The sequence below is a fragment of the Lipophrys pholis genome (genome assembly GCF_963383615.2).
Source record: "Lipophrys pholis genome assembly, chromosome: 20".
Lineage (NCBI taxonomy): Eukaryota > Metazoa > Chordata > Actinopteri > Blenniiformes > Blenniidae > Lipophrys > Lipophrys pholis.
This window is the reverse complement of record NC_137648.1, coordinates 24884488-24909637: the sequence shown is the minus strand read 5'-3', so window position 1 is coordinate 24909637 and position 25150 is coordinate 24884488. Positions and strand designations below refer to the sequence as shown.

Genomic DNA, 25150 nt, shown 5'->3' with positions numbered 1-25150 from the left:
TATAATTATAAATGAGTAAATGATAATTGATTCGAATTATTATTTTCAATTCTTTATGAATTACTTCCAGTAATTTATTACTTTCAGTAATCTGTCACTTACAGTAATTTAGTGCTAATAACCAAATGTAAATCTAACAGTGTAATTACATGTTCTGAATGATTGGTTTATGAGTTAAATATACAGGCACATTAATGATTTTAATCCTTACATGTTCAAAGTGAAAAGTGAATTCATTCAGTCTTCCTCTGTCGTGTGCAGGGATGGAGGCTTTGAGACGTCTCCACTGATTGGCCACTTTTGTGGCGAGCAGAGACCTCAGCTCATCGTGTCCCATAGCAACCGTCTGTGGGTTCGATTCCGCTCCGATAGTACAATTTCATTCGGTGGATTCATGGCTCACTGGGATGGAACACAAACTGGTGAGGAGTTCCTAAATGAGCAGTACTGGGTGGTCCGAGTACTGACCGGCTGTTCGGTTCAATTTCTTTTTATTTGCATAGCAAGAAAGACCTTAATACCTGAAGCCACTTTTGCAGAGAGAAATCCACCTATCCACCTGAGCAGCAGGAGAGGGTGAAACATAAATGTTTCTGAGAAATTTCAGTGATTTAAATTAATGAATGTTTTCAGAAGTCCTGGTTTTCTTTGGTCAGCTCTCCTGTGGTTAACTCACATTTCTGCTTCTGAGGTTCTTGTCTTGTTAAATAAATGTATTGTGATCATTCATCTGTGGAATTTGATGAACAAAGTTCATTTGCATCCACTGGTTTGTCTGCTGAATGTATGTGCTCTTTTATTGACTCATTTTCTCTAAGGTTGTGGTGGGACGCTGACAACTGCAGTTGGAGGCTTCTCCTCCCCCAACTACCCCCTACCTTACCACCCTAACGCTGAATGTTACTGGAAGATCAGGACCAGCCAGGGAAGCCAACTCCAACTCTCTTTCCCCGATTTCCATCTGGAGTCCAGTTCAAGCTGCTCTCTCGATTATTTGGCTGTGAGTACTAGATATTGGTGCAGTGTGCCATTGTTCAATGATTTAATGGTTGTGAATCACTAAAGTACTCACAGAGAAGTGATTCCAGAGCTGGGAACTGCTGCTGCTGCTTTGCTGTGGACAGTGTTGTTACGTTTAGAGATGAATGCCGGACAAAGTGTTCGATTCCTAAATGTGTGGCCGGACAATCATGTGCACCAGACATACAATTTAGATTTAGGTTTCCTATGTAGTTTCCCTTGGGATGTACCGATACAAATACTGCACGGTGTACTCGTTCTCATACAAGCAGGAGAGTAATACGTGATGTCATGAGTCGGCAGCGTCGCCCGCAAGCATGAATGATACGCTCATTAAACAGTGCGCTGGAGCGTGTGGCGGCACGCAGTATGCATGGTGCAGAGTGCAGTACACACTGCGCCATGCATACTGTAGAGCAGTGGTTCTCAACTGGTCTGTCTTCAGGACCGACCATCAACTTGAAATGACAAGTGTCTCAAATGTTTTTTTTCAACGTCTCAAATGTATCGATGAAAAAAGGTTTCAGTGCAAACCTTTAATCCTGGATAGAGATTCTAAATAACAACTCAAAAACAAGCAGCAATATGTTTTTTAAAATATCACTTTCTAAAAGTGCAATTCAAAACAATGAAATAGATTATCTTGTAACAAGTCATTAGATAAACGATAAAGTAAAGCTCAGATCAGAACAACAGAAAACAAGAAAGAACATTTTGCTTTGAAGCAAAAGAATCAAGTCTTTCTTCACTTGGGTCTGAAGTGCCAGCAGTGGAGGAACATCCAGCTTTGAGACAAACAGTCTCATAAAGCCGGTTCTTAAAGGGAAAGCTGTTCAGAGAGTCTCAATATCGGGCTGTATCGTTGACAAAGCGACTCCTGGTCCTGCTGAATGTCCACTGTATTGAGGTATTTTGTGTTCAGCTGAACGAGTGCTGAGAAGCCACATTCACAGAGGGAGGTGGTGCTGAATGTGTGGAGGAGTTTTCCTGCTCCACCAGCAATGGAAGGGATGAGCAGCCACTCTCTCATCACAAAGTTGCATCAAACCTGGGAAAGGCTCACGTCTGTGAGTTTCTTTGTGAGTGTACGGTCACAGGAGAGCTCCACAAGCTGACAGTCTTCACTGCTCGGCCACAAGACGCTTTCAATGTTGGGTCCAAACGGGTGGCGCACCCAGTCGCTCTCAGGCTCTTTCTCAGGAAAGTTTGAGCCACTCAAAGTTTATTCAGATGTGTCGTGATTGTTTTCATAATTGTCTTTTTCCTCACCGTGTCCAATTGCTGTGCCTCGTAGCAAGCACTGGGACACATGTCCAGTGGTTTGTTTGACACATGGCTTATCCACAGAGAGATCTTCTTTTTGAAAGCATCAAGTAAATCGTGCCTCCTTCCTTGTACAGACACATTCAACTTGTTCAGATGTTCAGAAGTATCAGCAAGCTATGCAACTTGCTCTGCGAGTTGTTCGGAGTGAGAAATGCAGCAATTTCAGCTCGTAGTTGATAAAACCAGACTCCGTTCCCCTGGAGCCGACGTGCTTCAGCATGATGCACTAAATGGTCACTTCCAAGCTCCTGGCAGAGTTTTTGAAAACATCGGCTGATCTTTGCACTCGGCTCGACGTAGTTTCCCACTTGAATCACATCTTTTATGGTCCTGATGCAAAAGAACAATGGTTCCAGGTTGGCCTGGGAGGTTCTCCAGTATTCTATTCTCTACTCCAGAGTTGTCCCCGTCTTAGTGGCTTCTCCATCAGTTGTGAGGCCAACACACATGTCCCAGCTTGAGGACATGGAGCTCAGGTACAGGTCCACGGCCTCATGTAAACAATCAAAACTGCCTTGCTGGATATGTCTGTCGATTCGTCCATTGTTTGTCAACATGGCCGCTTTCTGGAGTGGAGCTGTGGTCTGTAGTTTGAGATCATGTGACATGTCTTCAATTCGCCTGCTTATGGTGTCATTAGACGGGGGTGTAGCTTTTAGTTTATCTGCGGCGGATTGATCCATCACCTCTTCTATCAAGTCAATAGCTGCAGGTAAAATTCTGTCCTGAGCGACAGTATGGGGTTTCCTCAACTTTGCATCACGATGTGCCACCAAGTCAGATGCCCGGAGTGCATTATCTTGTTTCGCGCATGTAGAAGTAAGACACTTTTAGGGCGTCCTCAGGTCTTCAAGCCGTCTTCAAAAGTAATCATCAGGTTTTTCTTTCAGAGAATAGTGCTTTGTTTCCTTCATGCTTTGACCTGCCAGCACCTCGCTGCTCAAAACACACTGAGGCTTTTGGACGTCTTTGTCCTCGATGTAAGAAGATCCAGACTTTAGGTACTCACAGTCGTACTTGCGTTTCGCCATGTTGCTTTGTGACCAAATCAAAACACGCTGCTTCTTCTGCAGCAAAGGCCAGTGTCTCGCTGCTGATATTTACTGCCACCTACAGTTGAGGAGAGAAACTACAACGTGCCCCGTTGGATTGAATGTTTTTCTTTTATATTTGTTGGGGCGGGGCAAAGGCCCAGGACTCACTGGAAAGGGCCTCGCCACCCACCAGTGGAGAACCACTGCCGTAGAGTGTCAGGCTGTCGGAGGTGTGCATCGTGTCGACGCAGAGGCTGGGTGGAGGTGTGCAGAGGCTGGGTGGAGGTGTGCAGAGGCTGGGTGGAGGTTGTTCATGGCAATGCAGAACCTTCACATATCGTCTTTGTATGGAGTACAAAATAGGCTTAATTGCATTTAATAAGTACTGATATTGGTACTCTGTATCAACAAGTAAAGGTTATTATTTGTACTCGTCCTTTAAAAAGTGTTATCGGTGCATCCCTAGTTTTCACCCCAAAGAATGTTTCCATTTCAGTGACTTTGGCCACACTCGCAACGCTGGACCTCTGATTTTGTCTGAACAGTGTAAACTAATCCATAGATAATCTCATCTCTCATAAAGTTAAAAAAAGACATACAGTATGTATTTTAACTCGTGTTATTTTAATAGGAGACTTTGGGACAAGCTGAAAGTCTTTTCTTGTAGGTATACGATGGAAACGACAGCAACGCCCCACAACTGGTGAGACTGTGTGGGAGTCAACCACCAAGTGTCATCCACTCTTCCAACAATCAGCTGTACATCAAACTTCGCACAGACAACAACGTCAACACGGGAGGCTTCATCGCTTCGTACGCCACCAGTATGGAAACACACGATTCCAGAGCGTCACTGGGGTCTCACTCACAAACACTGTCCTGAAAAAAAGATAGTTTTTAACATGTATTGTTTGTTGTGTTTGATTTCAGGATGTAACAACATGCAAATCGTGGCACATCGGGGAGTGATTGAGTCTCTGAACTTTCCCAGTGACTATCCAGTAAACTCCATGTGCAGCTGGACCATCCAGGCCACCGCAGGAAACACCATCAGCTACACCTTTGCTGCCTTCCAAATGGAGAGCTCAACCTTTTGTTCCTTTGACTACATGAAGGTACACGCAGACACAACTGAAGACACAACCCCGTCATGCTCGTCCTGTATTAAAAACCAAACCCCATCAGCTCTCCACAATCTGTCTCATTCTGTGTACAACTGACAGTAAGTGAGGACCAAATGCACCCGGGACAAGGTAGACTGCTTGTAGGCTGCAGGGGAAACTCCTGCCACACTGCCATGCGACTCCCTGAACTTTCTCCAAACATCTTTCACTCCAGCTGAATAGAAACACATTTGAATTACATTTCAACACTTCATCATTGTTTGGTTGCTGCAAAGTGGTATAAAGTACAAGAACTACTTCGGAATGTCTTTAAGATAAACACAAATCATTGCATGTTTATTTATTTGTTTATTTGTTTATTTATTTATTGGACAGTAGTGTTTGCTGAACATTTTTGTGTTTCCTCACCGAGGTTGTTAAAGTACAAATTTTTGCTTAAAATTCCGACTAGTTGGTCCCTAAAGTTCCTAAATGTTTTTCCATAGATTGAATAATTGTAAATACACAGTAAACTAACTAAAACCCCCTCAGGCAAAGCAGCAGTCCTGAGCTTCCAATTTTAATTAAAAAAGAAATGATTGAATTTGTTACACTCAAGTGTCATAGTCTGTCTTAAAGCTTTTAACTGATCCTCATTACATTTCTTATATCACTTTCCATAGAAATCAGTTTACTTGTTTGAAAACAAATGCAAACGTTCTTACTGTGATTCCTTCTCCAACATTAATTAAAAAGAAAATGATTTTGTGGAACACTTGAGCCCATTCAGACCTGCATTAACATTTTGGATGATCCGATCACCTGTGGCGAGCGCTGACGCAGACCTCTCCGAATCACACATTTTGGGCTAACCCAGGGATCGGCGACCGGCGGCTCCAGAGCCGCATGCTGTGCTGTGGAGAGCACATCTTTCAATAAACCCAGTCAACAAAACAACCGGTGTGTTCAAAGCGGACAGAGGCAGCTGACAGGTACCGGCAGCCCAGGCCGTGGTGGAGGCAGAAACTCTGGTCTGGGAGGAGTTCGGGGAGGACATGGAGGAGGACTATCAGTCGACCCCGAGGAAATTCTGGCAAACCGTCCAGCGCCTCAGGAGGGGGAAGCAGTTTTTCACCAACACTGTTTACAGTGGAGGGGGGGGGCTGCTGACCTCAGCTGGAGATGTCGTCGGGCGGTGGAAGGAATACTTCGAGGACCTCCTCAATCCCACCATCATGTCTTCTGTTGAGGAAGCAGAGGGTGGGGTCTCAGAGGTAGACTCGTCCATTACCCAGGCTGAAGTCACCGAGGTAGTTGGTAAACTTCTCGGTGGCAAGGCACCGGGAGTGGATGAGATTTGCTCTGAGTTCCTTAAGTCTCTGGATGTGCAGGGACGGTCCTGGCTGACACGTCTCTGCAACATCGCATGGTGGTCGGGGACAGTGCCTCTGGACTGGCAGCCCGGGGTGGTGGTCCCTCTTTTTAAGAAGGGGGATCGGAGGGTGTGCTCCAACTACAGGGGGATCACACTCCTCAGCCTCCCCGGGAAAGTCTATTCCAGGGTACTGGAGAGGAGGATCCGGCCATTAGTCGAACCTCGGATCCAAGAGCAACAATGCGGTTTTCGTCCTGCAGAACACTGGACCAGCTCTATACCCTCCACCGGGTGCTCAAGGGTTTATGGAAGTTCACCCAACCAGTCCACATGTGTTTTGTGGACCTGGAGAAGGTGTTTGACCGTGTCCCTCGGGACGTCTTGTGGGGGGTACTCCGGGAGTATGGAGTCCAGGACCCTTTGCTAAGGGCTGTCCGGTCCCTGTACGCCCGCAGCAGGAGTTTGGTTCACATTGCCGGCAGTAAGTCGGACCTGTTCCCAGTGCACGCTGGCTTCCGGCAGGGCTGTCCTTTGTCACCGGTTCTGTTCATAACTTTTATGGACACAATTTCTAGGCACAGCCAGGGACCGGAGGGGGTCCGGTTTGGGGACCACAGGATCACGTCTCTGCTTTTTGCAGATGATGTGGTCCTGGTGGCTTCATCAAACCTGGACCTTCAGCGTGCACTGGCGCGGTTCGCAGCCGAGTGTGACGCAACTGGGATGAGGATCAGCACCTCTAAATCCGAGGCCATGGTTCTCGACCAGAAAAAGGTGGCTTGCCCCCTTCAGTGTCTCTCGATTTACCCGTCGATCTTCCTTCCTCCCCTCACCTATGGTCATGAGCTTTGGGTCATGACTGAAAGAAGGAGATCCTGGATACAAGTGGATGAAATGAGTTTCCTCCGTAGAGTGGCTGGGCGCCCCCTTAGAGATAGGGTGAGGAGCTCAGTCACCAGGGAGGAGCTCGGAGTAGAGCTGCTGCTCCTCCACATCCAGAGGAGCCAGCTGAGGCTCCGGCATCTGTTTGGGATGCCCCCTGGACGCCTCCCGAGGGAGGGGTTCCGGGCATGTCCTTCCAGTAGGAGGCCTCGGGACAGACCTAGGACACGCTGGAGGGACTATGTCTCTCGGCTGGCCTGGGAACGCCTTGGGGTCCCACTGGAAGAGCTGGAGGACGTGTCTGGGGTGAGGGACGTCTGGACATCCCTGCTGAGACTGCTGCCTCCACGACCCGGACTGAATAAGAGGTGGACAATGGACGGATGGCTAGTTTTATTTTGACAGTCACCGTAATAACAATCCAGCTCGGTGGTTTTATTTTGACGGTCACCATAATAACAATCCAGCTCGGTGGTTTAATTTTGACGGTCACCATAAGAACAATCCAGTTCGGTGGTCTGTCCACTAGAATGTTCTCCCAGTGTTCATGTTTAGAGCTCATTGTTCTCTGCACATGTATGTGTGGTTTCGTTACAAAAGCAAACAGCACCCACTAGTGGGCATCCATGAAAACTACATTGTTTGCAGCATTTTTGATATTTCTGTGTACACAGACAGCTTTTTCAGAATGCTATGGTTGAACCACGGAACCACAGAGTGACAGTGAGGGATCTGCAGGCATTATTAAGCAAAACTCGCCCACCAGCCACAAACATGTAAGATGAACCTGAACGTGTCAAAGCAGACAAAATGAGACAGACACCAGGCTTGACCTGACCAAACCAGTTCAGACTATGTTCAGACCATTACCACCTGGTGTGTGTCCTGGTGAATGAATTCAAACAGTTTACCAGCCACTATGGCGGGTTTGCAGTCAGATCTGATGCAATTAATCTTAATGATCGATGACCTGGGTAATGCATGACTGGGATTTTCACCACCCTGGTGTTAGATCCAGTCAACTTAAATGTTTCAAACTGGACCAAAGTGTCCGTCAGACACTTCACTTAAATTAGTAGTTATTCCAGGAGCAGACCCACACTCAGATGGCAGGTGTACATCGTTTATTAGAAAACAGGGCTTACATATCCAGAGGGGTGATTGAGGCCACGTTTACACGTACCTGGGTATCTGAAAAAACTGATATTTCTCTGCGTTTGGGCTGATTTACACATGAACCAGCCCCGACTCACCACAAACAATGAGTCCTGAAAACTCCTGCCACACTGGAGATCTGGATAAACACTGTGTCTCTGTTTGCATCTAAAGGCGGGTAGGCAGATATTTACGTCACAATTCGTGACGTCCTGTTTATTTTCCAGGATTCGGATTGACTGTCATGGCTTCATGCTTCTTACTACACTGCCCTCTACAGGTTTGGCTGCTCATAGCAGCTCTGAACCGGCTGTATATGTGGGTCTGTGTAAATTAAGATTTTCTTTAAACATAGAGAGGGAAATATATATATTTTTTTTAAACTGGGTACATGTAAACGTGGCCCTAGAGGCAGGCAGAGGTCAATAAACACAGAACAGTCCACAGGAAACCACAACAGAAAGACTGGAGTCACATGACAAGGGGGGGGGGGGCTTAAATACACAAGGGAAGGGCAGGCAGGTGAGACAAATCAACACTAATCAGACGCACAGAGGGAGAGAGGACAGGATAAGTCAATGAAATGTCTGAAGAATCTGACATTTTGACATTCTGACATTTGCTTAAGAGGAAAGGAAATCTGAGTTTTGTGTTTGCACAATTTTTTTAAATGAAAACACAGACGTGGAGGTCTTTGTGGGTGTAGTCTGATGAAGACAGAGAAGATGATGAAGTATTCGTAGGTGTGCAGAAGTGACTGTTTGTTTCCCTCTATTTGTTAGGCAATGCAACTTTTACCCAATATCAGCGTTTCGGGGGCTTCCTACTTGAATGAATTATGTAGATTGGAGAATAAGTTACATCTTTAAAATAAAATGTCTTAGAACCTTGGCAATGAACATTACTGAATAATTTCACCACCGAATGTACATTTCCGTCACTCTTCTTGGTTTTTGTCAGTTTTGGTAGCTGTATCCTAATGGCTGCCCTCCCTTTCCAGCTCTACGACGGGCCCAGTGAAGCAGCTCCTCTGATTGGTACGTTCTGTGGAAACTCTCCTCCTCCAGCCTACAGCTCCTCCAGCTCATCTCTGACCGTTGTCTTCAGGAGTGACAGATCGGTTTCTCAGAGTGGTTTCCAGATGATCTGGAACCAGAATGGTAAGAGGATTATTTTTGTGGTTGGGGATTAGAACAGCACAGTGGTGTAGCCGTTGGTACTTTCACATCATAGTGAAGATGCACAGTGAAAAGCTCGAGTCTGATCTCGGGAGCCTTTCAGCAAAGAGTTTTCCTGTTCCTGAGGATGCTCTCGCTATCTAAATGACCCATAACTGACAAACAAAGAGCCTATCAACCAAAATATCTAAACAAGCCAGAGCTACAAAGACAACTTCTGAGGAAACATCCTGTATTAGGCTGCAGAGAAAGATTTTTGATGAATATATACAATGGGAGGGGGCAGGTGTGTGGACTTCACTGTGTTAATTTGACCCTTTTTTTTCACTAAAAGTGTACTCCATGTTGGGAATAAACTTCATGGGCAGTTTGGCTATTTATAAAAATGAATAGTTATCATAGCTATTTCAAGGATTCTGTTGATTTTGCCATCTTAACTTTATGATGTTGTTTCTTTGTAATGAACAGTTTAGTAATGGGAATGTTTCACCTCACTGACATGTTTTGACTGCATCTGCAGTCTTCCTCAGAACGTCACCTGACATGTCGGTCTTTATCAGGGTAACATCCTGACAGATCTGTCAGCATGTTCCCTGGAGAATGGAGTCCCGGGTGTGGCAGAGGGTGTAGGCCCCCTGGTTCATGGAGTTGGTCGCCCACTTCCTGATTCCAATAGTTTCCTTGATCCACCATTTACGTTTACTGGCCTCTGAAGTTATGATTCTCTCCCTGTCCAAGTCCATGATGAGGTTTTGCAGTGGTCTGTGATGGCTGCTTTTGCCATTGTCAGATGGCAGATGCCGGAGCCTCAGCTGGCTCCTCTGGATATGGAGGACCAGCAGCTCTACTCCGAGCTCCTCCCTGGTGACGGAGCTTCTCACCCTATCTCTAAGGGTGCGCCCAGCCACCCTACAGAGGAAACTCATTTCAGCCGCTTGAATGCAGGATCTCCTTCTTTCGGTCATGACCCAAAGCTCATGACCATAGGTGAGGGGAGGAAGGAAGATCGACCGGCAAATCCAGAGCCACGCCTTTTGGCTTCGCTCCTTCTTCACCACAACGGACCGATACAGCGACCGCATAACTGCAGACGCTGCACCGATCGCCCTGTCGATCTCACGCTCCATCTTCCCCCCACTCGTGAACAAGACCCCGAGATACTTGAACTCCTCCACCTGGGACAAGGGCTCTCCACCCACCTGAAGGGGGCAAGCCACCTTTTTCCGGTCGAGAACCATGGCCTCGGATTTAGAGGTGCTGATCCTCATCCCAGTTGCTTCACATTTGGCTGCGAACCGCGCCAGTGCACGCTGAAGGTCCAGGTTTGATGAAGCCACCAGGACCACATCATCTGCAAAAAGCAGAGACGAGATCCTGTGGTCCCCAAACCGGACCCCCTCCTGTCCCTGGCTGTGCCTAGAAATTCTGTCCATAAAAGTTATGAACAGAACCAGTGACAAAGGAAAAGCCCTGCCAGAGGCCAGCGTGCACTGGGAACAGGTCCGACTTACTGCCGGCAATGTGAACCAAACTCCTGCTGCGGGCGTACAGGGACCGGACCACCCTTAGCAAAGGGTCCTGGACTCCATACTCCCGGAGCACCCCCCACAGGACGTCCCGAGGGACACGGTCGAACACCTTCTCCAGATCCACAAAACACATGTGGACTGGCATCCCTGGCATCCCTTACTTCCGGTTTCCACCACCGGGTACAGGGTTGCCGCCACGTCAGGCACCAGAGACCCTGCGACCACAGCTCCGAGCAGCAGCTTTGACAATGGTGGTGGGGAACATGGTCCACCATGACTCAATGTCTCCAGCCTCCCTCAGGATCCGTGAGAAGCTCTCGTGGAGGTGGAAGTTGAAGACTGCGTGGACAGAGGGCTTGGCCAGGCGTTCCCAACAGACCCTGACAAATTTGGGCCTGTCAAGTCTGTCCGGCTTCCTCCCCATCCAGCGCATCCATCTCACCACCAGGTGGCAATCAGTTGACAGCTCTTCCCCTCTCTTTACCCGAGTGTCCAAGACACGTGGCTGGAGATCGGATGACACGACCACGAAGTCTATCATCTCACTGTCGTTGCCCACGTGGGCGTTGAAGTCCCCCAGTTGAACAACGGAGTCCCCAGTTGGAGCACTATCCAGCACCCCTCCCAAGGACTCCAAGAAGGTCAGGTACTCTGTACTGCTGTTCGGTCTGTAGGCTGAGACAACAGTCAGACACCTGTCCCCTACCCAAAGGCATAGGGACGCGACCCTCTCGTTCACCGGGGTGAACTCCAACACATGGCGGCTGAGCTGTGGGGCAAAAAGCAAGCCCACGCCAGAAGGCTGCTTCTCACGGTGGGCAACTCCAGAAAGGTGGAGTGTGCAGCCCCTGTGGAGGAGCTGGGTTCCAGAGTCCAAGCTGTGGGTAGAGTTGAGCCCGACTATATCTAGACGGTAGCTCTCTACCTCCCGCACAAGCTCAGGCTGCTTCCCCCCAAGCGAGGTCACATTCCATGTCCCCAAAGCCAGATTCTGTGTCCGGGGATCAGGTCGTCGAGGCCCCTGCTGTCGACTGCCACCCAATCCACACTGCAGCGACCCTTAAGGCAGCCCCTGTGGTAGCCTCTCCAGGATCATTTGTGAGCAGAAAATCAGAATTGGGTAAGACTTGCGTTTGAGTTTGACTGATTCAGTCAAACTCAAACATCGCTAGGGGGACAGGATCGCAACCTCTGGGATGGTGGGAATGAGACTAAAAGGCTGCACATCCCGGCCAGTTTTGGCCCACAGGCCACCAGTTGCCGTCCACTGCACTGGACTATTAATATGGAGTAATAATTAAATGAATACCAATTACCAAGTTAAACAGGAAAGCCTGAAGAATTTTGGAGTTCTTAACGCAGAAGACCAAGACATTTAACTAATTTTTGTGCAACATGAAAGAGACAGCACGTATGATTCCAAGAAATGATATTAACTGGTAAAGGATTTTCTCCGCAGGCAGGCTGCTGGTTCACCTGCTCACCAGCCAGAGTAGTCCAACGATGAAAAAGGACAGCATAGTTTTTCTTTTTGGTGCATCTCATGATGTTATATCTGAATTGCGACAGCAGCATTGATGAAGAGGATGCTGGCTTTGTCTGTTCGCCGCTTCTCCACCCGCGTGTTGACTGCTCTCTAATAGCGTTCCTGTTCCATTTTACGCTGTTGTACCACTTCTAGCAGCCAGGTGTCATAGTTTTCAGGACTCGGATCCTCAAACTCACCCACATGTTTTCCGACCAGTGGGGTATCAAAGTAGCTTGGCACCTACCTGCTGCAGTCGACCTCCAGCAACCTTTGTTCCATTCGGAAAAGGGCTCTCTGGATCCCACGTGGACGAGAGCTTCCACTCCACCATCGTTCCAGTAGTTGGGGCCAGTGCTGTCTGGCGAGCAGTATTCCACCATGGTCAGCATGGAGTTCAGCTACTCCAGCTCTCACTTCCACCAACTGAACCCCACTACCACTCCTGGACTCAACATCCTTGCTCCGCTGCCCTCACTACTTTCACAGAGGCTCTGGTTGGAATTTCATCCTCCACAAACAGCCAAGCTGCTCTGCTGCAAACATTCCATCACTATGGACACACGTCTGACGTTTTATCAGAGCTGCTGTCTTTGGTGCAGAAAATAGTCCAACACACTGGAAATACCGCAAGATCTTTGCACTGCTGGCTTCATGTACTTTGGGGACTGGATTTAAGTGTGAGGAGAGGATTTGGGTGCGAGGAGTGGATTTGAGTGCGAGGAGAGGAATTGAGTGCGAAGAGAGGATTTGAGTGCGAGGAGAGGATTTGAGTGCGAAAAGAGGATTTGAGTCGAGGAGAGGAATTGAGTGCGAGGAAAGGATTTGAGTGCGAGGAGAGGATTTGAGTGCGAGGAGAGGATTTGAGTGTTTTGCGGCTGGTACAAAGATTCTCCCCACAGCCATTGGTCCAATTCAAACTCTTCAACACACAGTCCATTAACAGTAAAGCCTCCCTGATTGAAGACAGGACTTGATTTTATGTGTCTGACCAAAATCTGGCACCAGCCAGAAGATTACTTCACCCTAAACGAAGCCTGTTTCCCTCGGCTGCGGCTACCAGGAGGCAGCTCACAGAACCAGCCGTGGTGTTTGCCCGGCTGATTTCTACCGACAGAACTTAGAGTTGTCCCCCGTCTCGCTGTCTACTGTCTACAGGCTCGACTACTGCGACGCACTGCTCATAGGGATCCCTGGCAGGAATCTCCAAAGGATACAGTGTTCAGAACAGCACTGCCAGGGTCCTGATAAGGGGCGTAGATATGAGCCCATCACTCCCATCCTGCCCATCAAACAAGGAATCGACTATAAGATACGTCTCCTCCCTCACCAATGCCTCCATGGTACTGCTCCACCCTACCTCGTGCCATTTTGCTGCAGACTTCTCCAGCTGCTGGACCCCCTCAACTAGCACACACTCCAGGGGACACACACCTGGACCTGGGTTTCATTCTTGTGCTTGGCCCCCTGGTACACCTGCGAGCTGCGAAAGATGAAGACGGCCATGCGGGTCCTGGAGCGGCAGTTCAAGGTCTCTGGACTGATGGTTCACAAGCAGGCCTACAAAGAACACAAGAGGGCATATGCAGAAACTCCCAGGAGCCCACTACATTTTCTCTACAGTTTTGACCGTTTCCCTTCACCCCTGCTGAGAGCCAACATCTCTGCCATCTCTCCACTGATCACCAGGATCATTAACCACTCCCCACTGACCAGCCACATCCAATCCTCAGTAAAGATTGCATCTGTGGCCACGCCCCCCTTACCTTCAAGAACTCCTCACCCCCCAGAACTCTGCTTGTACCCTCCACTTTCCAGCCAAAAACTCCCTCCAAGTCCCTAGAACCAACCTTTGCAGGATGGGTGATCAGGCCCTCTCCTCTGCTGCCCCAGGACTCTGGGACGTCCTCCCTGTACACCTGAATGCCCCACAGGCTACGGATGGTTTTCATACAAAACTAAAACCCTACCTTTTTAAAAACACTTTCTCTTAATTGTCTTTTACGTGTTCCTTAGAACCCAATAATCCCTACATTTTTAATAATTCCCTCTTACCTTTCGAATTTCATTTGTTTCTTGGGTCGGCACTTTGAGATAGTTTAAATGTAAAATGCACAAAACTGATGTTTTTAAATCATAACAAGACTTGACTGTGGTCCACGTATATATACACAGACTGAGTGGTGAGGTACACAAAGGAGAACATAAGAGAAAACCACAACACAATAATTAACTGATAGAAATGTGTAGGGGAAAAAACCAACACAAGCTTTTAACCGAGACTACCCAAACAAATTAGTTTTAATTCCTGAAACAAAACACAATCTTTTCACATCCTCGTTGTATGGTAATATTTCTTCAATCTCTTTACTGGCATTAATGTGAATACCTCAGACAATAGGTGTGTTTGTATCTTTGCAGGCTGTGGTGATGAGCTCACGGGCTCCAGTGGGACTTTCAGTAGCCCAGGTTACCCAAACAAGTATCCTGAAAACAGTGAGTGTATCTGGTACATCAGCACATCGGCCGGCAGCAGCATCACTCTCACAATCCACGAATTCGACGTGGAATTTCATGCAAACTGCAACTATGATGTCCTTGAAGTAAGTAAACATACTAGTGAACTGTAAACAAAAGTTTGAAAACACTTCATGCAAAAATGCAGCTTTTGCTTTTGGACTGAAACTCATGAAATTCAGTCGGATGATTATCTGAGACGGAGATAAAGAAGAAGTAAAACCAATGAACAAGCCTTTGATTTTATTGTGATTTTATTCAAAGCAAGATTATAGCGCAACAAAGAACTGTAAAAAGGTTTATTCTATTCAATGAAACCTTTGTGAAACAGACGTTTAACATTTTTTATTTTCCCATAAGATTATATTAGCGAGGACTGAACCAGATTATATTTGTGAGGAATGAACCAGATTATATTATCGAGGACTGAACCAGATTATATTTGTGAGGACTGAACCGGATTATATTTATGAGGACTAAACCAGATTATATTTGTGAGGACTGAACCAGATTATATTCATGAGGACTAAACCAGATTATATTTGTGAGGACTGAACCAAATTATATTTATGAGGACTAAACCAGATTATATTTGTGAGGACTGAACCAGATTATATTAGCGAGGACTGAACCAGATTAGATTTGCCAGGACTGAACCAGATTATATTGACAAGGACTTTATAAGATTATAATTGTGAGGACTGAACCAGATTATATTTGTGAGGATTGAACCAGATTATATTGGCGAGGACTTTACCATATTATATTTGCCAGGACTGAACCAGATTAGATTTGCCAGGACTGAACCAGATTATATGTCTGCATTACATCAGGTGTATGGAGGTCCGGACCTGTCGGCCCCTCAACTGGCCAAACTCTGCAGCACGACAGCAAAGCCCATGCAAGTGTCCAGCACCGGAAACCTGCTGACTGTGCGTTTCAAATCAGACGCCTACGTCAGCGGTCGAGGATTCAATGCCAGCTGGGTTGAAGTCCAAGGAGGTGGGATTGTCTCACAAATCACTAACTTCATTATTGTCATGAATTGATTTAATACAGGAACTCAACAAAGGAACACGTCATTAAGAACATTATAATCTGGTTCTGTCCTGAAGCTTCTACGGGCCAAACTCAGGAAATAAACAAGACACTTCAGTAATAGTTTAACAATTCAACTATTCAATAACTATTCAATAAGAATCAGAATACTTTTAGTTTTATTATACAATGTACAATCAAATTGCCCATGACTTCTCTTTATATGCAGATAAATGCAAATATACAAATATAAACAGAAACATACGTACATTAATATAAAAAGTGTAAAAAGTATAACGAGGTCGCGTGTTGTCTGACAGCTAGCTGAGGAGGTAGAAGGGTGTGGTGTGGAGGTCAGGAGGAGGTCAGGTGGAGGTCAGGTGGAGGTCAGGAGGAGGTCAGGTGGAGGTCAGGTGGAGGTCAGGTGGAGGTCAGGTGGAGGTCAGGAGGAGGTCAGTGTAGAGGTCAGGAGGAGGTCAGTGTGTAGGTCAGTATGGAGGTCAGGAGGAGGTCAGTGTGAAAGTGAGGTGGAGGTCAGGTGGAGGTCAGTGTAGAGGTCAGGAGGAGGTCAGTGTAGAGGTCAGGAGGAGGTCAGTGTGAAAGTGAGGTGGAGGTCAGGTGGAGGTCAGTGTAGAGGTCAGGAGGAGGTCAGTGTAGAGGTCAGGAGGAGGTCAGTGTGAAAGTGAGGTGGAGGTCAGGTGGAGGTCAGTGTAGAGGTCAGGAGGAGGTCAGTGTAGAGGTCAGGAGGAGGTCAGTGTGGAGGTCAGGAGGAGGTCAGTGTGGAGGTCAGGAGGAGGTCAGTGTGAAGGTGAGGTGGAGGTTAGTGTGGAGGTCAGGTGGAGGTCAGTGTGGAGGTCAGGTGGAGGTCTGGGTTCCCTGATGGGAGTGGTTCAGAGAGGGGGTGTCAAACAGACATGAGTGTCTCTGGCCTGAGGACTGAGGACGACTCAGTCTGCTGGCAGAGAGTGTTGAGGTGGGGGACCTGCCTTCCTCTCAGCGGCTGTGCAGCTCAACAACCACGGTCATGACGGTGCTCTCAGTGGTCCTCCAATAAAAGGTGTGTGTGTGTGTGTGTGTGTGTGTGTGTGTGTGTGTGTGTGTGTGTGTGTGTGTGTGTGTGTGTGTGTGTGTGTGTGTGTGTGTGTGTGTGTACACTGTGTCATGTCTGGTTAATGGCACAATACAAATACCATTGGATCAAAGTGAAAGGAATTTAAAGCACATGTTCAGCAGCAGGGTGCAGCAGCAGGGTGCAGTAGCAGGGTGCAGCAGCAAGGTGTAGCAGCAGGGTGCAGTAGCAGGGTGCAGCAGCAGGGTGCAGTAGCAGGGTGCAGCAGCAGGGTGCAGCAGGAGGGTGCAGTAGCAGGGTGCAGCAGCAAGGTGTAGCAGCAGGGTGCAGCAGCAGGGTGCAGTAGCAGGGTGCAGCAGGAGGGTGCAGTAGCAGGGTGCAGCAGCAGGGTGCAGCAGCAGGGTGCAGTAGGAGGAAGAGCAGCTGCTGAAGCTTCAGATCCAATCTGACTTCACACATTCAGTCGCTGCTCTTGTCAGCGGGAAACACTCCATGCTGTTAAAATGAAGAAGACACAAGAGGTGGTGCTCTGTCTCCCTGCAGGCTGTGGAGGTCCAGTCACCGCTCCGTTCGGTGAAATCCACTCTCCCTCATACCCCAACAATTACCCCAACAATGTGGACTGTTCCTGGATCATCAGCGTGGACGCCAGCCATCGAGTCCTGCTCAACTTCACACACCTGGACATTGAAAGTGCCTACAACTGCTCCTGGGACTATGTAGCTGTGAGTGTGTGTGTGTGTGTGTGTGTGTGTGTGTGTGTGTGTGTGTGTGTGTGTGTGTGTGTGTGTGTGTGTGTGTGTGTGTGTGTGTGTGTGTGTGTGTGTGTGTATTGAATAATGAGTGTCCTCCCCTCACAGGTCCATGACGGAGCGTCCTCCTCCGCCCCCCTGCTGGCCACAGTGTGTGGTGTCAGCGCTCCGCTCATCGTTTCCACACAGAACATCATGTTCATCCGCTTTCGATCCGACTCCAGCAAGAACCACCGCGGCTTCACTGCAACCTTCTCTGAGAGTGAGTTCTCCCGTCTTCCTTCATGTTCTCTGTATGTTTAACATTAATACATTAAGACATAATACAATATAGTGATATGAGAGGACAGGCCATGCAGCTCAGACCTGGACCTTCCTTAATGCTCGGTCTCAGCCTATCCACCGCTCACTACTCGTTAGTGAGTTCCAGTCACTTCCCCTGGACCTCTGTGCACAGCGCTGTGATGCGTTCACTGACCTCTTGAAAAGTCCATCTTGAAAATGGTTTTGACAATAACTATCCGACCTCGTCCCTTTTCCGCTCCTTCAGACATCGTCAGTTGACAAAAGTGCTTTTCAATCAACACACTATATTTCTGCTTGTGCAGCTCACTAGCTCTGGCAAGTCTCTCTCTGACTGTCCAATCAGAGGGCAGGGATATGCTGGCGTGGCGGTATGCCAGAGGGCCCTGTGGTGCCTCCTCAGAATCGGATTGGTTGAAGCAGCCAGGTGATGGAGGTTTATTTTCTGCTGCTCCTTCAGGACGAGACTGAAGGACTAGGTAGGCCTCCAGCCAGATTTCTTTCACCCTGGCAACACATTTGATTGGTTAAAACTTAATATTAAAATATACACCTGGAAGCAGCACAACAACATAATAATGCGTTTATTTGTATTGCACTTTACCTTCGTCCATCTCAAAGTGTTAGAAACAGCAATACAAGCTCAAGCAACATTATGAAACACTATTTCATCCTTCAGACCGCCAGAGGCGGTGCTTTGAGTACTGGATGTTCCATAATGCGCAGATCCAGTAATTATATCAACAAAGTCACCTGTGTCCCCTGGATGACCCGGACAGTGGATATCTACCGGCGTCGTCAGGTGATCTGTTGCTACTATCTTCTGGTGATTGCGGTTACGGTAGCAGGTCGGTCTTTACTATTCACAGCTCGTCACTCGGAGCTTCGTAACCTGAAGGTTGGCGCCTCGAGTAGCTGGGCTCTCTGTTGGCCTCTAGTGGCGGGCCGGTGTTGGTGCAGCTGATACGCTGAGCAAGGGCGTTCGCCGCGACACTGCTGTCGCTCTCTCGCTCTCTCTCTCTCTCTGCCTCTCTCTCTCTGTCTCTCTCTCTCTCTCTCTGTCTCTCTCTCTCTCTCTCTCTCTCTGTCTCTGTCTCTCTCTCTCTGTCTCACTCTCTCGCTTTCTCGCTCTCTCTCTCTCTCTGTCTCACTCTCTCGCTTTCTCTCTCTCTCTCTCTCTCTCTCTCTGTCTCTGTCTCTCTCTCTCTGTCTCACTCTCTCGCTTTCTCGCTCTCTCTCTCTCTCTGTCTCACTCTCTCGCTTTCTCTCTCTCTCTCTCTCTCTCTCTCAGTGTGAGGAGTGTGGTGAGGACTTCTGAGCAGAGTTGGTGAGAAAGTGTTTTTGATTCATTTGAGCAGGTTACTGATTAGTTTCAGTAGTTTAATGGTGTGATAGTTTGTGGTGTGAGTGAGTGAAGGTGAGTGTAGGTGAGTGGACGTGTGTGAAGGTGTGTGAAGGTGAGTGTGGTTGTGTGAAGGTGAGTGTAGGTGAGTGTGTGAAGGTGAGTGTAGGTGAGTGTGTGAAGGTGAGTGTAGGTGAGTGTGTGAGGGTGAGTGTAGGTGAGTGTAGGTGTGTGAAAGTGAGTGGAGGTGTGTGAAGGTGAGTGTAGGTGAGTGTGTGAAGGTGTGTGAAGGTGTGTGAAGGTGAGTGAAGGTGAGTGAAGGTGAGTGAAGGTGAGTGTAGGTGAGTGTGTGAAGGTGAGTGTAGGTGAGTGTGTGAAGGTGAGTGAAGGTGAGTGTGTGAAGGTGAGTGTAGGTGAGTGTGTGAAGGTGAGTGAAGGTGAGTGTAGGTGAGTGTGTGAAGGTGAGTGAAGGTGAGTGTGTGAAGGTGAGTGTAGGTGAGTGTGTGAAGGTGAGTGAAGGTGAGTGTAGGTGAGTGTAGGTGAGTGTGTGAAGGTGAGTGTAGGTGAGTGTGTGAAGGTGAGTGAAGGTGAGTGTGTGAAGGTGAGTATAGGTGAGTGTGTGAAGGTGAGTGTGTGAAGGTGAGTGTAGGTGAGTGTGTGAAGGTGAGTGTAGGTGAGTGTGTGAAGTTGAGTGAAGGTGAGTGAAGGTGAGTGTAGGTGAGTGTAGGTGAGTGTAGGTGAGTGTGTGAAGGTGAGTGTAGGTGAGTGTGTGAAGGTGAGTGGAGGTGTGGGAAGGTGTGTGAAGGTGAGTGTGTGAAGGTGAGTGTGTGAAGGTGAGTGAAGGTGTGGGAAGGTGTGTGAAGGTGAGTGAAGGTGAGTGTGTGAAGGTGAGTGAAGGTGAGTGTAGGTGAGTGAAGGTGAGTGTAGGTGAGTGGAGGTGTGTAGGTGAGTGTGTGAAGGTGAGTGTAGGTGAGTGTGTGAAGGTTAGTGAAGGTGAGTGTGTGAAGGTGAGTGTAGGTGAGTGAAGGTGGATGAAGGTGAGTGTAGGTGAGTGTGTGAAGGTGAGTGTAGGTGAGTGTGTGAAGGTGAGTGAAGGTGAGTGTGTGAAGGTGAGTGTGTGAAGGTGAGTGTGTGAAGGTGAGTGAAGGTGAGTGTGTGAAGGTGAGTGAAGGTGAGTGTGTGAAGGTGAGTGTGTGAAGGTGAGTGTAGGTGAGTGTGTGAAGGTGAGTGAAGGTGAGTGTGTGAAGGTGAGTGAAGGTGAGTGTGTGAAGGTGAGTGTGTGAAGGTGAGTGTAGGTGAGTGTGTGAAGGTGAGTGAAGGTGAGTGTGTGAAGGTGAGTGAAGGTGTGTGAAGGTGGATGAAGGTGAGTGTGTGAAGGTGAGTGTAGGTGAGTGAAGGTGAGTGTGTGAAGGTGAGTGTAGGTGAGTGAAGGTGGATGAAGGTGAGTGTAGGTGAGTGTGTGAAGGTGAGTGTAGGTGAGTGTGTGAAGGTGAATGAAGGTGAGTGTGTGAAGGTGAGTGTGTGAAGGTGAGTGAAGGTGAGTGTGTGAAGGTGAGTGTGTGAAGGTGAGTGAAGGTGAGTGAAGGTGAGTGTGTGAAGGTGAGTGTAGGTGAGTGTGTGAAGGTGAGTGAAGGTGAGTGTGTGAAGGTGAGTGAAGGTGTGTGAAGGTGGATGAAGGTGAGTGTGTGAAGGTGAGTGTAGGTGAGTGAAGGTGAGTGTGTGAAGGTGAGTGTAGGTGAGTGAAGGTGGATGAAGGTGTGTGAAGGTGAGTGAAGGTGAGTGTAGGTGAGTGAAGGTGTGTCAAGGTGAGTGTGTGAAGGTGAGTGAAGGTGAGTGTGTGAAGGTGATTGAAGGTGAGTGTGTGAAGGTGAGTGTGTGAAGGTGAGTGAAGGTGTGTGAAGGTGTGTGAAGGTGAGTGTGTGAAGGTGAGTGAAGGTGAGTGTAGGTGAGTGAAGGTGGATGAAGGTGTGTGAAGGTGAGTGAAGGTGAGTGTGTGAAGGTGAGTGAAGGTGGATGAAGGTGTGTGAAGGTGAGTGGAGGTGAGTGAAGGTGGATGAAGGTGTGTGAAGGTGTGTGAAGGTGTGTGAAGGTGTGTGAAGGTGTGTGAAGGTGAGTGAAGGTGAGTGTGTGAAGGTGAGTGTAGGTGAGTGTGTGAAGGTGAGTGAAGGTGAGTGAAGGTGAGTGTAGGTGAGTGTAGGTGAGTGTGTGAAGGTGAGTGTAGGTGAGTGTGTGAAGGTGAGTGAAGGTGAGTGTGTGAAGGTGAGTGTAGGTGAGTGTGTGAAGGTGAGTGGAGGTGTGGGAAGGTGTGTGAAGGTGAGTGTGTGAAGGTGAGTGTAGGTGAGTGTGTGAAGGTGAGTGTGTGAAGGTGAGTGAAGGTGTGGGAAGGTGTGTGAAGGTGTGTGAAGGTGAGTGAAGGTGAGTGTGTGAAGGTGAGTGAAGGTGAGTGTAGGTGAGTGAAGGTGTGTGAAGGTGTGTGAAGGTGAGTGTGTGAAGGTGACTGAAGGTGAGTGTAGGTGAGTGAAAGTGAGTGTAGGTGAGTGGAGGTGTGTAGGTGAGTGTGTGAAGGTGAGTGTAGGTGAGTGTGTGAAGGTTAGTGAAGGTGAGTGTGTGAAGGTGAGTGTAGGTGAGTGAAGGTGGATGAAGGTGAGTGTAGGTGAGTGTGTGAAGGTGAGTGTAGGTGAGTGTGTGAAGGTGAGTGAAGGTGAGTGTGTGAAGGTGAGTGTGTGAAGGTGAGTGAAGGTGAGTGTGTGAAGGTGAGTGAAGGTGAGTGTGTGAAGGTGAGTGTGTGAAGGTGAGTGTAGGTGAGTGTGTGAAGGTGAGTGAAGGTGAGTGTGTGAAGGTGAGTGAAGGTGTGTGAAGGTGGATGAAGGTGGGTGTGTGAAGGTGAGTGTAGGTGAGTGAAGGTGAGTGTGTGAAGGTGAGTGTAGGTGAGTGAAGGTGGATGAAGGTGAGTGTAGGTGAGTGTGTGAAGGTGAGTGTAGGTGAGTGTGTGAAGGTGAGTGAAGGTGAGTGTGTGAAGGTGAGTGAAGGTGGATGAAGGTGTGTGAAGGTGAGTGTAGGTGAGTGAAGGTGTGTGAAGGTGAGTGTGTGAAGGTGAGTGAAGGTGAGTGTGTGAAGGTGATTGAAGGTGAGTGTGTGAAGGTGAGTGTGTGAAGGTGAGTGAAGGTGTGTGAAGGTGTGTGAAGGTGAGTGTGTGAAGGTGAGTGTGTGAAGGTGAGTGAAGGTGAGTGTAGGTGAGTGAAGGTGGATGAAGGTGTGTGAAGGTGAGTGAAGGTGAGTGTGTGAAGGTGAGTGAAGGTGGATGAAGGTGTGTGAAGGTGAGTGGAGGTGTGTAGGTGAGTGTGTGAAGGTGAGTGGAGGTGAGTGAAGGTGGATGAAGGTGTGTGAAGGTGTGTGAAGGTGTGTGAAGGTAGATGAAGGTGTGTGAAGGTGTGTGAAGGTGTGTGAAGGTGAGTGTAGGTGAGTGTAGGTGAGTGTAGGTGAGTGTAGGTGAGTGAAGGTGTGTGAAAGTGAGTGAAGGTGTGTGAAGGTGAGTGTAGGTGAGTGTGTGAAGGTGAGTGAAGGTGGATGAAGGTGTGTGAAGGTGAGTGAGTGAAGGTGAGTGTAGGTGAGTGTAGGTGAGTGTAGGTGAGTGTGTGAAGGTGTGTGAAGGTGAGTGTGTGAAGGTGAGTGAAGGTGGATGAAGGTGGATGAAGGTGGATGAAGGTGTATGAAGGTGTATGAAGGTGAGTGTAGGTGAGTGTAGGTGAGTGTGTGAAGGTGAGTGAATGTGTGTGAAGGTTAGTGTAGGTGAGTGTGTGAAGGTGAGTGTAGGTGTGTGAAGGTTAGTGTAGGTGAGTGTCTGAAGGTGAGTGTAAGTGAGTGTAGGTGAGTGTGTGAAGGTGAGTGAAGGTGGATGAAGGTGGATGAAGGTGTGTGAAGGTGAGTGTAGGTGAGTGAAGGTGTGTGAAGGTGTGTGAAGGTTAGTGTAGGTGAGTGTGTGAAGGTGAGTGTAGGTGAGTGTGTGAAGGTGAGTGAAGGTGGATGAAGGTGGATGAAGGTGTGTTAAGGTGAGTGTAGGTGAGTGAAGGTGTGTGAAGGTGTGTGAAGGTTAGTGAAGGTGAGTGTAGGTGAGTGTGTGAAGGTGAGTGTAGGTGAGTGTAGGTGAGTGTGTGAAGGTGAGTGAAGGTGAGTGTGTGAAGGTGAGTGTAGGTGAGTGTAGGTGAGTGTGTGAAGGTGTGTGAAGGTGAGTGAAGGTGTGTGAAGGTTAGTGTAGGTGAGTGTGTGAAGGTGAGTGTAGGTGAGTGTAGGTGAGTGTGTGAAGGTGAGTGTAGGTGAGTGTAGGTGAGTGTGTGAAGGTGAGTGAAGGTGAGTGAAGGTGAGTGTGTGTAGGTGAGTGTAGGTGAGTGTAGGTGAGTGTGTGAAGGTGAGTGAAGGTGGATGAAGGTGGATGAAGGTGTATGAAGGTGAGTGTAGGTGAGTGTGTGAAGGCGAGTGAAGGTGTGTGAAGGTTAGTGTAGGTGAGTGTGTGAAGGTGAGTGTAGGTGAGTGTGTGAAGGTGAGTGAAGGTGGATGAAGGTGTATGAAGGTGAGTGTAGGTGAGTGTAGGTGAGTGTGTGAAGGTGAGTGTAGGTGTGTGAAGGTGAGTGGAGGTGTGTGGAGGTGTGTGAAGGTGAGTGTAGGTGAGTGTGTGAAGGTGTGTGAAGGTGTGTGAAGGTGAGTGAAGGTGAGTGAAGGTGAGTGAAGGTGAGTGTAGGTGAGTGTGTGAAGGTGAGTGTAGGTGAGTGTGTGAAGGTGAGTGAAGGTGAGTGTGTGAAGGTGAGTGTAGGTGAGTGTGTGAAGGTGAGTGAAGGTGAGTGTGTGAAGGTGAGTGTTAGTGAGTGTGTGTAGGTGAGTGTGTGAAGGTGAGTGTGTGAAGGTGAGTGAAGGTGAGTGAAGGTGAGTGAAGGTGAGTGTAGGTGAGTGTGTGAAGGTGAGTGTGTGAAGGTGAGTGTGTGAAGGTGAGTGAAGGTGAGTGAAGGTGAGTGAAGGTGAGTGTAGGTGAGTGTGTGAAGGTGAGTGGAGGTGAGTGAAGGTGAGTGAAGGTGAGTGTAGGTGAGTGTGTGAAGGTGAGTGAAGGTGAGTGAAGGTGAGTGAAGGTGAGTGTAGGTGAGTGTGTGAAGGTGAGTGGAGGTGTGTGAAGTTGTGTGAAGGTGAGTGTAGGTGAGTGGAGGTGAGTGTGTGAAGGTGTGTGAAGGTGTGTGAAGGTGAGTGTGTGAAGGTGAGTGTAGGTGTGTGAAGGTGAGTGTAGGTGAGTGTGTGAAGGTGAGTGTGTGAAGGTGTGTGAAGGTGTGTGAAGGTGTGTGAAGGTGAGTGAAGGTGTGTGTGAAGGTGAGTGAAGGTGAGTGTAGGTGAGTGAAGGTGTGTGAAGGTGAGTGTGTGAAGGTTAGTGTAGGTGAGTGTCTGAAGGTGAGTGAAGGTGAGTGTGTGAAGGTGAGTGGAGGTGAGTGTGTGAAGGTGTGTGAAGGTGTGTGAAGGTGAGTGTGTGAAGGTGAGTGAGTGAAGGTGAGTGTAGGTGAGTGTGTGAAGGTGAGTGTGTGAAGGTGTGTGAAGGTGTGTGAAGGTGTGTGAAGGTGAGTGAAGGTGTGTGTGAAGGTGAGTGAAGGTGAGTGTAGGTGAGTGAAGGTGTGTGAAGGTGAGTGTGTGAAGGTTAGTGTAGGTGAGTGTCTGAAGGTGAGTGAAGGTGAGTGTGTGAAGGTGAGTGTAGGTGAGTGAAGGTGGATGCAGGTGAGTGTAGGTGAGTGTGTGAAGGTGAGTGTAGGTGAGTGTGTGAAGGTGAGTGAAGGTGTGTGAAGGTGAGTGTGTGAAGGTGAGTGAAGGTGAGTGTAGGTGAGTGTGTGAAGGTGAGTGTAGGTGAGTGAAGGTGAGTGAGTGAAGGTGAGTGTAGGTGAGTGTGTGAAGGTGAGTGTAGGTGAGTGAAGGTGAGTGAAGGTGTGTGAAGGTGAGTGTAGGTGAGTGTAGGTGAGTGAAGGTGAGTGAAGGTG

General features: G+C 48.3%; 1 protein-coding gene across 1 annotated transcript in view; it reads left to right on the top strand.

The window, feature by feature from the left end:
- The window catches only part of cubn (cubilin (intrinsic factor-cobalamin receptor)), a gene marked incomplete at both ends in the record, with an annotated part of 170486 nt that overhangs the window by 64473 nt on the left and 80863 nt on the right, over positions 1-25150 (top strand). The window contains 9 exons of the mRNA XM_080489418.1: positions 262-422; positions 819-1000; positions 4048-4204; positions 4311-4495; positions 8896-9055; positions 14549-14730; positions 15478-15646; positions 17295-17476; positions 17612-17765. Of these exons, the coding sequence (XP_080345544.1) occupies positions 262-422; positions 819-1000; positions 4048-4204; positions 4311-4495; positions 8896-9055; positions 14549-14730; positions 15478-15646; positions 17295-17476; positions 17612-17765 (1532 nt within the window). The remainder of the gene's footprint in view (positions 1-261; positions 423-818; positions 1001-4047; positions 4205-4310; positions 4496-8895; positions 9056-14548; positions 14731-15477; positions 15647-17294; positions 17477-17611; positions 17766-25150) is intronic.